At 48.9% G+C, this 16,406-nt stretch overlaps 1 protein-coding gene across 1 annotated transcript in view; it reads right to left on the bottom strand.

Moving 5' to 3' along the window:
• Positions 1-14,718: 14,718 nt before the first annotated feature.
• The window catches only part of LOC126546025 (uncharacterized), a 57,301-nt gene continuing 55,613 nt past the window's right edge, over positions 14,719-16,406 (bottom strand). The window contains exon 12 of the mRNA XM_055061606.2: positions 14,719-15,348. Coding sequence (XP_054917581.2) covers positions 15,210-15,348 — 139 coding nt within the window. The 3' untranslated portion in view covers positions 14,719-15,209. The remainder of the gene's footprint in view (positions 15,349-16,406) is intronic.

Raw genomic sequence — 16,406 nt, 5'->3', positions numbered from 1 at the left:
AGTCCATATGTCCTGAAAGCGCTCAACTTTCTTGCTACTTGGCGGCTGTCATATTTCAGTGGTTTTCTGGACATTAGCCCCTTCAGTCACAAAATTTGATTGACTGTCAATAATGTGTGAAATCTGCATAATTTTATGCCATGGTTCTGGAAACTTCATTGAAAGCAAGTCAAGGTGGTAGAATGACTTTTTGGGCATCTTATAGCGAGTAACCCCAATTACACAGTAATATATATATTTATTGTAATAGATAATTAAATCACTCACGCGAATTACATGCAGAGGTTATTAAATTGGCGGGCAGCATTACTATAACGTGATCGAAAGCGCTCGTAGTGCTCTAAATAATGTTTTTATTAATTGAACTACAATTATTTTCACTTCTGTTACTGTCCTTTAAAAGAACACACAGTTGTAATTATACTATATTTTTATTTTTGCCTTTTCTGTTTATTCATTCCGTGCTCTGGCATGCTTTTTAGGCACACTATCCCTGTTATGTTTCATTCTTGCTATTGTATAATGTTTCATATCTATTTCCACTTGTCTGCTAATTATGCATCGTACTTGAACATATTCTATTAGGAGGTCCCCCTGACGGTTTTTTTTCTTCAGGACCTCCTTCTATAAAACTTCAGATCATGCATGCTGTACTGTATTGATTACACTAAATTAAATAAATCCCCGTGTCAACGGGGAAAAAATATTTCGCAATTGGTACCGAAACACCCCACGTCAAATGATCCTTGAAAGACGGTAGTGCCTTCACCAAAGGGGTCCTCTGTAGCGATACATTTAACTCAGAAATAAAAGCGAGGAGCTGTAGGTAAGCAGAATATTCAATTTACTCTAAGCTTAATGTTCGTAGTCTATTCATTGACACCACTTCACGAAATGGCAAAAATAAGTCGCGTGCTGTGATTGAAGGTGTTATATATGGGGAATTGAAAATGACAATTTAGCAGCCCGCGAAGGTCTCCGTTTACGATATCCCGAGGAAATACCTCTTACAAAAGCGAACGGATAAGAAATGGCGAAGAAATACGTCCACGCGTAAAGGGATCGCTTGCGAAGTCTGCCGCCTTATCAGTATTACTACGTCCTCTCGATTGACCCGCCGTCAAGGTAGACGCCCACATTAGCCTTGTCAGCTTGAGTATATTGTCGGCTTTTCCTGATAGATATTCACCAATAGCAAGTTTTCCCTCATGGAGGGAGTAGAACCGCGCAAAAGACGGGACGTAGTGAAGACGACAGAGAGAGAAAGAGAGAGAGAAATAGACGAGAGAAAAGGCAGGGAGGTTAACCAGACGCACGTCGTGTTTGCTACCCTGCACTGGGGACAGGGAGTATAGAGATGAAAAGAGAAAGAGGAGAGAGAGAGCACAGTTTCGCGCAAATTTGAAATTTCGCACCGAGTCTACAAACTGTTGCCAAGACCGGTCGACTTGAAGTATACTGAAATAACGTTTTCGTGGCTTTCTGTGCCATCGATGCGTATGGCCATGATCCAAGGATCTTAATTTCCGAAAATGGCCTACAGTTCAGCTGGTTCAATGCAGTCCGGAGATGTTCACACATGACGTCGTACCGGGGACAGAGGCACAAGATGTATTCAATCGTTTCTGTAGTTCCACAAGTGTCGCACATGAGCGTATCCCCCATTCCGATGCGGAACGAGTAGGCGTTAGTAAATGCCACTCCGAGCCAGAGGCGGCACAATATTGTCGCCTCGGAGCGGGAAAATCTTGATAGCACTTGCAGCTTTCGGGATGGATCAAGTCTATGAATATGACATTTCGGGAGGTTGGGAGAAGACCAATATTTGTGAGTCATAGCTTTAGCCACTGAATCAAGCTTTCTTGCAGCGTCGGTTCTTGACAAGGGGATTGGAACTGCTCTGGCATGCAGATGGGCAGACTGGGTGGCTTCGTCGGCGAGGTCATTACCAGCAATGCCGGTATGTCCAGGTAGCCACTGGAATATAATTTCATGCCCTTTAGCGATAGCTTAATGGTGGCATTTTCTTTTTTCATATGCCAGCTACTCATGAGTCTTGTGATGTAGGGCAGAATGCAGACTCTGAAGTGCTGCCTTAGAGGGGCAAAAGATTACTCATTTCCGAGGTGTCTCCTGCAGGAGGTATTTGACAGCAGCATGCAGGGCAGCAAGCTCCGCCGCCGTTGTTGTCATGTGTGACAGTTTGAATTTTATTGTAGTTTTCGTAGCCGGAATGACAACGGTACCTGAAAACTGGTAGATGAAACCGAACCATCTGTATAGATGGTTCGGTTTCATCTACCATACGGGGACGAATGAGACATTCGGTCCCCGTATGTCTCATTCGTTAATAGCAGCGTCGTCTGTTTCTGGGCTATTTTAGGGCGATTGGCCTTCTTGACACCCGGAATACTTAGGCGCACCTGAGGCTGTTGAAGACAGCACAACGGGAATGAAGGCTTTGCTGCTGGTGTGTATCCTGATAGAAGACAATCTTTATGGGTGATGATAACTTCAGAAAACGTGGCACGAGGTCTCTGCGATGGCAAGAACGCCAAGTGATGATCGGGGACGCGGGAAAGATGACAGATATGCGTCCTGAGACAATCCACAGCCGCGCATGTTTGGGTGGGATAATTTTTGGCGAGCCTGATCGTTGCAGCTGTTGACGCCCAGCGAGGAATTCCTAAACACGTTCACAATGCTTAACCCTGTAAGCTCTCCGATGAGCGCATATTTGTCTTGCACGTAAGAAGGTTGTGGCGTAGATACCCTAGCAATAGAGCTCTGTACAACTGAATCATGGCGCGTACAGATGTACCCCATGTTTTGCCGCACATGAATCTCAGTACCTGGGCAATCGACAACAGTTTTTTTCTTCAGGTACGTGCAATGAGGGCTCCCTGAAAGATTTCAGTCGATTATTACACCCAAAAATCGATGGGTCTTTCCGTAGGTGATAGGGTGTCCATTAATGGAGACTGGGTATGGTGTCATAGGTTTACGTGTGAATGCAACCAATGCCCATGTCTCAGTCGATACAGTCAAGCTTTGTGTTTGAAGGTACGCCGATGTCAATGTTGCTGCCCGCTGCAATCGCGCGCGCACCTGAAGGCGAGTAACCAACCACAGAAGTCCAAAGGCAAATGTCATCTGCGTATATCGAGAGGCAGATTGTTCGACGTAAAACTTCAGCAACTCCAATGAGTGTCACAATGAACAACGTGGGACTCAATACTCCTACCTGAGGCACGCCGTAGTGCGTGTAATGGTCAGCTGTGGCGCCATCTTGTTTTCACGAAATAAAAAAGAGAGCGGTGAGTTATGCAGACGGATAACCAACGAAGCATGCGGCCACCTGTTCCAATAATCTCCAGGGGGTTGATGATGGCATCATGTGCTACGTTGCCATATGTGCCTTTCAAGAGAAAGAGTCGAGAAAGAGCGCAACTGATATGCGCTTACACCTTTTCTCATGTTGCACATACCTTGTGAGGTCAATGACGCTATCAATTAAGGAATGGCCCCAACGAAAGCCTGCCATGGTAGCGTCTTCATAAACATCCCGTCTATTTAGCTGTTCAATTCCCTTCAAAACATGCGCCAAACAGCCCAGTTCAGCACATTCCGTCTTGGACTAACTACCAGCCATTGTCATTAGCTCGTCCTATTTAAATGCAATGGACTCAATCTCACAAAAGCCACCAGTGCTAGACTTAGTAAGAATACTATGGTGCCATGATTTCTCCTTCAAAGCGACGACAAGCTTTAAATTTCGTATTCTCATTCATTTGGCTTAATTGACAAGCCCTAAAAGGTCTTCATCTGCACCACCATTTTGTTGTTTTACCATTAGGCGTAGCATGATATTTTCCTCTAATTTCTTTGTTTTTATTTCCTGCCGTATTCCTCCTCCTCCTCCTCCTCCTCCTCTGGCTGTTTTGTCCCCGAATCCTCAACGCACGCAGAGTAGCATGTGGTTATGTGTGCACGCCAGCAGAATTTTCATATTTCCTTCAAAAACCTGTATCTCTACTATAGTGGCTATAGGTGCTTAACCTGCGCCACTGCTGGAAAGGGTCCACACATGAACTATATAGCAATGCAGAAACTGCGAATGTTAGGACACATGCCTTCACAACACCAAAACGCGGCGCAGTATCTGCGGCCTTGAGCAGGTGCTTCTCACGCGCCGCGACGATTTACCAGAATCACTGGTGGGGACCGCGTATGCCTTCGAGAGGCGGGTGCACCCTTTGCTCCACCAACTACCTGCGCCCAATCATACTTGCTGCTTCTAACACGTCACAGCAAACTTCTTGCTTGCTGTTTCAGAGATTGCCTCCCGATCGAGCAAGCGAGATGGTGCAGTGAGGCCACAGTTATGAGAAGATTACGAGCGAGTGCGGACGGGACTGGGACTGTAGTGATGTCACAGCGCTCTCGTAGCTGTTTGTTGTAACTGCATGCGCACATGACGACAACAAGCTGTACATTGCGCTCTAGTACAGTACAACACGCCGTGCGCGGAGTGTGCTTTGGGACCCGGAGCAAATTTAGCGTGTTAACTGTTGAGGGCCTTACGAATACGCAACCACCAAATACTAACTTCGTGGGCGGTGCCTCACAGGCGGCACTGTACGCGCGTTTGACTAACGACGCGCAGCGACGCGAAGAGCAGACGTTCTTGCGCGGCATTTGCCGAGAGCGCGGCTGCCGCTGTTGCTGTAGGCACACAGGCGTGATGGCACCCGGGAGAGTGGAAAGGGAAGGGGGGAGGGGAAATGACATTCTCCAGGAATCGTTTCTGCGCCGCAGACGTGAAGTATGGACTAGGACCGGAGCGCACTCTTTGGCAAGGGCAAACAAAAAAGCCCAAGTCCGGCAGCTTCCGGCGCCGAGAATGACATGGCAGGTTGTTTGTCCAGTAACATTCCTTTCATTATTGTGTCGGTGGCGGATTCTCGCCCCGCCGCCGCTGTTTGCGGCAAATACGGAGCGAAAATGGCACGAAGGAAACGTGGTCCTTCATCTCAAGTGTCTCAAAAAGGAGTGCGGCCGTTTTGTTTGCGAGGAAAAACAATCACCAGGAGGCAACGGGAGGCCGCCGCATGGCAGATCGGAAGCAGATAAGGTCCGCCCGTGACGCGCGCCGCGTGAGACCGGGTCCATTCCAATTACCCTCGCGGTAAGACAATGCACGCGCCTCGCCGAGCGGGCCCTCGCTGTGAAGCGCACGGCGACTTCGTTCGACTGTTCCGGCGTCGCCCGCGTGATTCGGAACGACCACGGCAAACCAGCACACATGGATGAAGCCAAGCTCTTCTCTTCTTTTTTCCATTTCCCATCCGCCGACTGAAAAGCCTCGCATGTGAGGCATATTCCACATAAGCCTCCGCGTGCGTTATTCTATTTATGTTTCTTTTTTTTTTCGTCAGGACTTCCTGCCATGGCGCGAGCTGAAGGAGTGAATGCCTAACTATCTATGGCATATATACGTATAACTGACAGGAACTGATATGATGAGATATATATAAACAATAAACTGATAGGAACGCTTCATGGCGATTCTTCGAATCAAAATTTCACAACAGTCTAAAACCTCAACCACTGAGATTTCTTTTTTTATGTCATTGCACTAAGAAAAATGCGAGTGCTACACCAGAACCTATGATTGCTGGTACGATGTTGTGTAAATAAAAAAGAAAACCGATTAAACATTTTCACACGTGACGAGTCATGCAGCATTATCCAATGACTCAAATCAGATGCCACTATGGGCCAGTGTCAGCATCATGTATACGACTACTCACTGGATAGCGTTCGCATTAGGAGATTACCGCGTGTAAACATAATGACATTCCTGCGCAGTTGCGGATTTGCTGCTTGGTGGTCACACCAAGAATGCGAGAACCTTGCAGCCACGCAAAAAGTTTTTTAATAAGGTGCCAATAAATGCTACACGTAGTTCTCACTGCCTTTCAGCGATGAAGAAAGTTTTGCTGTAAAAACAAAACAAAAATAAAACAAGCACTTTAATCATTATTGTCGTAGTCATCCTTATTCTTGTTGCTCTCTTAACACAACTGTGCAGTCCAATTAGGTAACCACGAAACTAGCCCCTTATGACATGTCTTATTTCTGCGTCGCTCGTGCTTCAGTTTGATTTACTGTCGTTCTTGTCGCCGTCGTCGTGGATGCACTTCATCAAATTACATTGTCGACTTGCGTTTTTCTGAGCTTCTCTGAAAAGTGACACAATATTTGTTTTCCGTTTTGTTTAGTTTTTCATAAAGGAAATTATTTGGACAATGCGTTTGACGGAGTATGAGAAACACTGCGAGTTCTGTTCCTCGGAGTTGAGAGGAAATCCGGATGTCGTTTCCGTAAACCTGTGCAAAATGCTTGGTATCCGTGTCCCTGTTCATGCTTTGCCTGATATAAAACAATATACAGGTCATATATTCGCCTCTCGTAAAATCAATCGCACAGTTAACAAGTGAAGAAACGGCAGCCTTTGAAAGTCCTTTGGTCTGCTAAAGCCGACACGGGGGCTGGTTGTTGGAGCGTTGAATATTTACACACCATGGAGGCGTTGCTTGTTATGAGATAGAAAATTATAGCAGCAAGGAGCCAAACTGGCAACTTCAAAAGGAGTTTCTTCTCCCCCAAGTTGTGACAACCCTGCAATAAATGTTCACTATGTTGCCTACATCGTCGGTTTAGTCATACATTTTTCGTCAGTCAGAACGTGTTAAACTTTTGTTGCTACCTGGTGTGACGTCCATTTTTTATTTTTTTATTTATTTGCGGTAGTATTTGTTATGATGGTCTATTCCTTCGATGGCGACGTACGTCAGAGCACGGATTTCACAGGCTTGGGAAAAACTACAATCAATCATACAATGTGCTCGAAAACGCTGACCGGTTTATTATGTTCACTTCACTTACGAGCCTGTAAGATGTCTTCAGCAAGGCGGCTTCCTCCAGTCAGCTCTGTTACCAGTTACACATGCGAGACCAGGTGCCACGAGGTTCAATAAGTTATCATGCGAGACGCGCGCGCGGTCACCGTCCAGTGCAAACAGGTAGTACTGGCGACAGCGCGTTTCAGAGCAAAATTACCCTCTATTCCCTCCTCCGGTTACTGGCGGCTCATCGACACCGTCGACTCCATTAAGGCAAAGGCGTTGCAGAAGCAGCCGAAACCTCCGGCTGATTAGGCAAGCGTGCGAATATAGTGGCTTCACCTTTCAACGCGACAGTGTGGCCGGCCAATTTTCGGTCGCCAGACAGAGCGGTGTATCACGCTTTCCTCCGCTATATCACCGCGAGGAGGGTCGCGAGTATCCGGGAAGCACGCGGTGTCGCGCGAGAGTGCGATGACAGCCGCGACGGCGCGGCTCCTGCTGCAGCGGGAGAAAGCGGCGGCGGCCAATTAGGCGGCGGCATCGCGATTCGCGGGCGCCCTGCTCGGAGCAGCACGACGCACCGGCGGCGCCCTAATGCAACGGTTAGCAGCCGACCCCGGGCGGCCCCCGCTCCCTACGGATACAATTTGCGGCAGCGGCCGGGCCGGACCAAGAGCCTCTCATTTTCACGGCAGTTAAAGACGCCTCGTGGCCGCTTGTTGGCAGCTTGTTCCTGCTGTGATCCCCAGCGGCGTCGCCTGTAATCACTCGCTTCCTGCGTCGTTCGTCAACAGCGCTGCGGCATCGAACTAATTGGAAAATTAGAACGCGGTGCGACGGGAGGGCGGGGAGAGGCAGCTGAATGCGCAACGCGGCGCGGCCCTTCGCGCCTCGGCGCTACCGCGAGGATCCGGCTCCAAGTCGTGCTCGGCCGCCCAGGAGCCGTGGGTGCGAACTCACCTTCCCTCTCCGCCAGCAGCGGTGAGGAGGTGGCGGCACGGTGGCCGCTGCAACGCCTGCGACAGCGCGCGTGTGCGCCCATATGCGCTCCCCTCGCGAGGTGGCCAGGAAATGCGGCGTCACGAAACCATTCGGTGAACCGAACATTGTTTAGCAGGCCTGTTAACTTTCAACTTGCCAGTAACGGCTCCGGAATAAGAGAAAAATAGTACACGCACAAGTATATTCGTGGTAAACATATTGCCGCTATTACGGAGAATGCGTGCGGCCCACCAAGTGTGGAGATCGCAGGCGTCACGCGGACGGGCTTGTAGATGACGAAGTAGCGTATACGTTTTACAAGACGCTTAGCTGTACTCTTCTGCGGCTCTCCGTGAGGCCGTGGGTCTCTAATGGTGCGACTTCTTTTACCCTCAGGCGCGTTTGAACATGTATATGTAATCAACGAAATAAGCGACGGGGGTAATTGCTGCTGGCAAACCAGTCGGTTGAAAGCGGACGCGAGGGCTGGAGAAGCCAAAGGGCATGTGACCCAAGGATTACAAGAATGGACTGTTTTTAGCGAAAAACCATACGAGTTTCACTTAGTGATATTTAAGTGATGGCATTTAACGCTCCAAAACAACACATGAGAAACGCTATGGTTAGTAAACGTCTACGCATAAATTTTGACCGCCCGAGGTCCTTTAATGCGCGCGCACTCAGAGCTCGATACACGAACGTTCTCGCATTCCGTTCGGGTATGCATATTTATCTGCGTCGCTTATACTGCCATGATGCGAAGCAACATGACGAAGAACAAGTTACTGTCTGCCTAGGAGGAATGGCCAAGTCTCCTTGGCATGTTCCTCTCACCGTGCATGTTTACATGACGCTGCGACATCCATTTTATTGAAGTATAAACCTCACGGAAGTGATCTTGCGCGAGACGGCGCCAAGCCACGCGATGAAGTCTGCTGTCGCGCCCACTCGTCGCCTACAAGTCGAAATCCTCGCGAGCGACGACTTTGAGCGACGTCTCTCCGGTGTTGCCGGTATCAGGGCAGCAAATACGCACCGAAACTTGCGTGACGCACAGTCTAATACTATAGGGCTTTTTTTTATTGTCTTTTCTTTTTTTTTTTGTACAGAGCAGCATAAAATATTTCTGAAGGTCTTGCAGTAGGTTTCTTTATCCTAGCACGTATCAAAATTTAGTCATTTGCTCGTTCCATGCGACAACCGGTAGTAATTGACTGATCTACATCCTGTTCCGGCTTCGCGCCATTGGCTCGTAGCTCATAGCACTTCCGGGCGACGAGCGACGAATTCTAGATTTCCAGAACCAAGCGATCGCGCGACAAGAACGAGCGATCTGCTCGCGCGATGGCCCACTTCGTCGCTCGAAGGCGTCGCTCGCCGCTCTCACGCACAAAAGTGCTCACATGGTGTTTGGGCTGAACCTCGTAGAGAGCACGTTAGTCGCAGTGCATTGAGTTGTTCACGCAGAGGCGGTCCTAACACGTGTCCACAGGGGCCCTGAGCTGTGTACACACCGGCTGAGTTCGTGACACCTAAGAGAAATTTGCGCGCAGCATGATTTTCTTGCTCGCACGCGGGCGCTGCCTGCTTTGAAGGGAAGGTTACCGTGCAGTGGAACAGCGAGAGGTATACAGGGTTCTGACAGATATGTGCTAATGCACGCATAGGCATTACATGAGCAGTTAAATGTCTTTTTAGAGCGCAGCTGCGCACGTTCCTCCGTCGAGCGTCGGCGCCCTACCTCGTAACCGAGCGAACGAGCACCACGAAAGATGCACAGCGCAGCAGGCGATGAAAAAGCGGCGAGAAGAGCAAAGAGCGCGAGGAGATGGCGAGATGGCGCCAGAGTGGCGCGCGTCGTCTCTGTGGGGACAAAGCGCTGCATGAGAGGAGGTTGTCTGTGGCAGTCCTCTTGCAATCTCCCGATAAGCGAAGTAGTCGCGCCACACTTCGCTCCGTTCGCAACATGCCGCACGAGTCAGATTGTCCGCGCCAGCCGATATATCGCGAAATGAAAACACGTATAGAGCTGTGCGTTCAAATTTCGCATTAGGAAGTATCGTAATTGACGGTGATTAGTTTTTTTTTTTTTTTTTCACTTTTCTTTGAAGGCACGAGGTACGTACCTTTACTGGTCAGTGGCTGCATTCTCCTTTTAACTGATAGATGTTAGTGAGCCCGGAAATTACGCAATGAATAAAACACGTATTACCTGGCATGACAGTTGCGTGTAATTGAATGCATCGCGAGCACACATTATGCAGAATTTACTGCCCAGAAATGCGACAGCACGGTACGGGGGACCATGTTGCCAAGGTCAAGCATGTGCAAGGCGAGCGAAGTGGCAGGATTATTGCGTGTAAGTTTACCGCTTCTCGAAAACGACAGCGCCTCACACACAGGATGAAGAGAGAAGGCACACGCACAAGGCGCTAAATGTCCGTGTACCTCCTCTTTTCATCTTGTGCGTTTCAGGCGCTCTCGTTTTCAAGATGCAGTATCAATTAGCCCGTCACTAAGTGTGCTCTGCTACAGAGATTCCCACGACTGGCGAGATGTGAAATTCTTGATTTCTCAGATGATCACTGGTGATGTTTTCGCTGTGTCTGTCGCTGCAAATTGGCAGTAAGGACGTTGGGAGTCATGCCCATTCTTACGAAGCCATTACACAGCAAGTACGGGAGTGCCAAAGTGCGCTTCTGATGTGCGATGTCAGGAGCGATCGCTTCAAGAGATAATCACGCATTCAACCTTACGACCATCGTTCAGGATTCGTAACCCAGTTTACCCATGCCGCCGTCCTACCAACGAGTGCTTATTTCCGTTAGGACTGTGTTCGAGCTGAGAGCTAATGGATCCTTTGCCGCCATCGTTCTCAACTGCCTTTTTTTACACCTCAGCTGCGGTGCTGGGATATAATAAATCGAGATACTTAGGAATATAATATTTTTGTCGTAACACACGACGCCCTTGTTCGATCCCTTCATCCCTTTGTGTATTTAAACATTTAATTGCATGAAAAAAGTGGATCCCCACTTGCACTATTGTCAGGAAGAGACGCCCGAGCAAGCGGCCGACTTATTACAGCACCGGTTGCGGTGATACTTGCTACGTGCCTGCGGTAGCCACTTTAAGCACTATGCACACTAGATGTGCAATTACTCATGACACCTAATTACCGTGAGAAAGTGGCACCCAAAGTGTTATTTATCCCTAAACATGGCCTCCAAGGTCGGGAACAGTGCGCACGTTTTCAGCAAAACAGTGAGCGCGATCTCGGAGGCATTGTCTTAAGCTTCCAATGATTTGGACGCATAAACAATACTGGGGCACTTAATGTGCAGGAAAATGTCGTACTGAAACGCTTTCTGCATAAACTGACGTTATTAGGGAGCTCAATATAATAGTTGTAGCGCCAGCGTGAGCTCAGTGAAGAAGGTCAAAATAGTACTCAACAACATACAAACGCTCGAGGCGTGTACTTATAGTTAATGTTAGTCGGCATGACCGCACGGTGAAGGTTTCAGGTTTCCGACGTACTATGCACTATTCAAGTATCGGCAAATTTTAACCGAGCGGTGGTCTAGCAAACTGAACCTAGCAAGGGCATAAAGAGGCAACGATTCTTGAAACGGCATATCTTTACACCCTAAATTTATTCAAAGTGACTGTACTTTCGCTGGAAATAAACCACTACAGTTCAAACAGCCAGACAGCTCGGTGAATGCAGAAACAAGATATAAGAAAATAACGAGAGCGTTTTTCGTTTTCATCCGTACTGCAGTAAATATAGTCATCTTATTACACGTCCAGTACGTGCACATTTTATCTATAGAAGACACATTAAACATCTCGAATGTTACTGCCTGCGCACTTCTTCAGAGACCCGTTAGGCATTTTCTAGAAGAACTACAGAGGTGCACCTTTGTGAAGCTCTAAAGACCGATGCTACTTATCAAGTAAATTACGTTGCAACGAAACATATAGAACAGATATAAACTTGATGGTGGCTGGCACACATATATATACGGTCATTTAAGGAAAATATTAGGGCTAATACATTGTCTATGTTATCAACCGACATCGCGAACTGGTATTGGTGAGGTAAGTAGCTCCAAGCTGCCAAACTCTAGATCCAGTTTGCACGTGGTGAATGAGGCAGCAAAGAAATAATGTGTACGAGTGGTCTGCGTATGCGTACGAACCCGAGCGGCGTCATCGAATTTTCTCAAACACCAATGTTACACCTTCCGTTACTATTTCACATTTACTCTGACGTTTGCTGCATGCATACAAAGAACACATATTAGATCAGAACATCATGCGTGGTCCTTCTGGGTCCATCGTGGCAGATAAAGCCAATCAAATTTATCTTGAATTCGTTAAGTTACTGCTGCGGAGAGCAGTCATGACTGCCTAACTTATCTCGGACATCACTCCCATCACATCTAAAATGTGCCGCCCGCGGTGTTCACGCCACCTGTGAGCTGAACTCCGTCAATTCGATATTGCCGATACGCCATAAACATTACACATACTGAGAAAATGGATCATTGTCGACGGAAAAAACGTTTGCTCGTGCTGAATTTTGACGGCGCTCCTTTGACTTCGACGTACGTGCACGTCAGATATATGATTTAGTCACGAGACTAACCCACCATGGTAATTTAGTGGATTTATGGCGTTCTCCTGCTGAGAACGAGATCCCGGGTTCCATTCCCGGTCGCAGCCGCCGCATTCCAATGGGACAGAGTGAACAATGAAAACAGTCGTGTACCGCGCTTTGGATACATTTTAATGTGCTCCGGATGGTCGAAACTCGTCCGGTGCATTCCGCTATACGGCATCTCTCAGAACCCCTGTGCTGCTTTGAGACGTGAAGCCGCCGTCGGTCAATACATACTTTATGATCGCTACCAGTTCCGTGTAGACAACATTCAACAACATTCGACTGTACCTTCAAACTTTGCAGAGCTTCAGACAATTAACAAACGTCATTACGCGACGCTTAAAGCTAAAATTCAATGCGAACAACCGCAGAAGCGATGCTTTCGCAGCTCTGCCGTTATGCAGAAAGAATGGTTTCATTGAGTCAGTTCACTTGTGAATTGCACCAGAATCAGGAACCCCCAGAATAAACGCGTCAGCACCAGATTCAAGGGACTGCATGAGGCGCTAAAATAGCAATAAACTGGGAACCTTCGTCGCGGGAGCACGGGGAGTTCGAAGCTTGTCGAATAACTTATCGACAGAGTGGGAGAGCCGTAAGCGACCATCTATCTTCGAATGTAAAGTTTACCCGCCACAGCATCATTGCAAACACTGAGCCGTGATTCGCGAAAAGGGGGAATGCAAGAGGCGACACCAGCGCAGTTCTGTAGCGGCACGCGCTCCAACACAACGCGAGCCGAGCACTTGCGAAGTCCCGCTGTTCACGTTCGCCGAGACCCAGTCACGTTTAATCAGCAGAAGGACGTCCAGCTTGTCACGTCACCAGGCGCCGGCCCTGCGAGTGGCAGGCAGCTCACGCTCGTAGCTGAAGCTCCGGCCGGCGGGCGAGCGGCCGAGGCAGCAGCCCCACCGCTGTGCCGCGCGAGTGCGCGTGACTGCACGCGAGGGTGCCACGCCGCTCCATGGCTTTCCTCGCAAAGGCGACTACCCCTCCGACAGCTCAATTCCACCTTTTGAGGCACGCGAACGGGGAGAGAAACGCCTCTGCATCGCTACGCTTTGTGCCCACTCAGCCAAGGGGACTTTACAGGATCGAGCAAAAGGCAACACCTTAAAGGACACCGTATATATGGACAGCCGTTTAAGCTGGCCAGAAGCGAACGGCGGCTACAATGCTGAGGGCAACAGTGCTCTCTCGTTCCCAGCGTACAGTACTTCATTGTCGCGCTTTCAGCTTCATGTCGCTTCCTCACATAGAGGCTTCTGGTGAATCTCACAAAGATCGCGAAAGTTTAAGGCCCGTTTCCGTGGCCTTCAAGAAGTGTATTCGCAGTCGCATGGGATTGTGTGCAACCCTTATATACCTCCCGAATACCTAGGCGATTGTCATACACTAGCCCTACTGGTTCGCACGCGGTAATGTTTTTTTTTTTCTTTCTAGATTCAAGCGCTCTAACATAGGTAAAGAAAGATACTGCGTTTATGACACCCCAGTGGCCCAGATGGGTGTAGGATTATGTAGCGACCACAGACAGTAGACGCGGCAGGAAGGCGAGGCTTGTTCGCGTGCGTTGGCACGCGTTGGCTGCGTTTTCCTCCAACAAATTACGTACAACACACACACACACACACACACACACACAAGAGCGCCAGCAAAGAGCGAGACTGTTTCCGAGAAAAGATGGACGTTTCCTCCGCGCCGAGAATGCACCGCTCGGCGCGGAGGAGTTGCGCACACTGAGCAAACAGAAAGAGCCGAGCGGGGCGCGTTCTGATGCGCCAACGCAGCGGCGGCACGCGTGGTCGAACATGTCTCGTAAAATTCTGTTTGACAATGTGCCGGGCCTCCCCGGCGGCCATCCATCGCGCGTCGCGCCCGAGAGAAAAAAGAGAGAAAGCTCGTCGCTTACACAGAGCGATCCCGAGAACATGACGTCCGTAAATAGAGCTCCAAAAGGGACCATTGGCCGCTCTTGATGCATGCTCGCGCTGCCGACAAGAAAAGGCCGGGTCGTGTTCCTCAGCCCGCGGCGCCTGTCAGTGTGGGTTCGCGCACAATGGCCGGGGGTGTGAGCCCGCGGGAGTGTCCCGCCCGGGCCCCCATTCTGGCCGCCGAGAAGGAGCGGCGCCGCACAAAGGCAGACCCCGCTGATCACGTCTCTCCCTTGTCGCCGTTTATTATGGCGGCGGCCGCAGCCGGCGCCCGGCCGATAATCACCGAATCGGAAGGGGGCGACAATCTCGCGCGGCCACAGCGGCGGCCAACTTTATTCGCGGCGCAAATTAACTGCATCGCTCTTTTCGGTGCGCCGCCCGCGGCCGGCGAGCCGCGCGGCACGCTCCTTCGAGACGCGGCGCGAGACGCTCGGCCAATCAGGCCATCTGGCCACCGGCGCAGGAAACGTTCTTCCTGGCGTCGCGCATATTAGCGCGCACAGTCTCTGCGCAACGGTCCGGACGGTCTGCAGACAACCTGGTCATCCGGCGAGTGTCGTGGCAGGCGCGTGATTTTCTACTCTCGGAAGCCGCCGCGCGAGAACGTGCGTACGTCCGAGGCGCGCCGCGTGAAGGGAGTTGAGGCGGCGGGCAATTGGAGCACGGCGATTTCGGTCGCTGTCTGCCTAATGGAAGTAACGGCACCTTCGGTCAGAAGAAGGCCTCGATGGTGGGGCTGTAGCGCCAGTGGATCCGCCGCACCACACTGTGCACGGCCATCAGCAGGCCCGGAAAGGTTTCGGCGAAGAACTTCTCGGGCTGCTTCATCGCTCGCTGGGCCTCTGAAGACCTGCGCGCAGGTTTTCGCACGAGCCGAGCGTTTAATCATCATCGTCATAATGATAATATTTCAACGACAGGATATGAGAACGAAAGGAAGTCATCACGCCTTTTGACAAGCAATGGCAGTAGTTCGAAGTACACTTTGGGAGCACTCGAACTAATTTCTCGCTTGTTATACAATAAAGGCAATATCTACTACCAACATTGCGAGAGATGCACATTTCTGTTATACACGTCTACAATTCACAATTCAAGCAGTACATATTTTAGCATCTTAATAACAACAATCGTGTTAAAGCAGCGATAACGTGCATGCAAATAAAGCTAATACACGTGGAAAAAATAAAAGCTAACGTACGAAACAAAAGAGGTAGTCAGCCTGATAGGTTACCAAGTGAATGCATTGCATCTTAATGCAAACTATTTCTAACTAGGTAATCTCAGTCCCCTTTCTCAGTTCAGCTAATCTAAGTTTGACAGACTATCAACCGGAATATCAGCCTCGATAAGCGAGTTTAATGTTAATCGCAAGGGGTGGATTAGCATTTAACGACCATGGGAACTTGGTTACTTCCCTCGAACGTGTGCGGAATAACTCTATTCACTTACTAATTTCCAGTTACAACCAAAGCGCCAGTATAGCTTCAACGAAGACCCTGTTTCCTGTACTTAGCTTGCGTCACGTCATAGAATACCCCGTTTGAATCTGATTCACAAGTAATACTAAAGATTTTACACTTCACGACGAATGAATTCTTGGACTTCAATATTTGTCGCATCGCGTTGACTACGGTCACAACGTAAAGCTTGTGCGCAATTCAGTAATACTCAGTTATTTTATCGATCATTTTTGCCTCGCGTATCCTTAGATTAGAGCCGTATACTCAAAGACATCGTAACTATTTATGGTAATAAAAAATTTTGTCGCACATTAGCTGGTATTGTATAACTATAGGTGATATTTAATAAGACCTTACACACTGCAGAAGCATTTTGTTTTATTTACAAAAATAATCATTGGTAACGTTGTTTAGTTTGGAGATTTTTTTCTTTCTTTTTTTCCCA

This window comes from Dermacentor andersoni, chromosome 1 (assembly GCF_023375885.2).
Source record: "Dermacentor andersoni chromosome 1, qqDerAnde1_hic_scaffold, whole genome shotgun sequence".
NCBI classification, from domain to species: domain Eukaryota; kingdom Metazoa; phylum Arthropoda; class Arachnida; order Ixodida; family Ixodidae; genus Dermacentor; species Dermacentor andersoni.
Note: the sequence above shows the minus strand (reverse complement) of the source record. Positions and strands in the feature narration are given on the sequence as shown.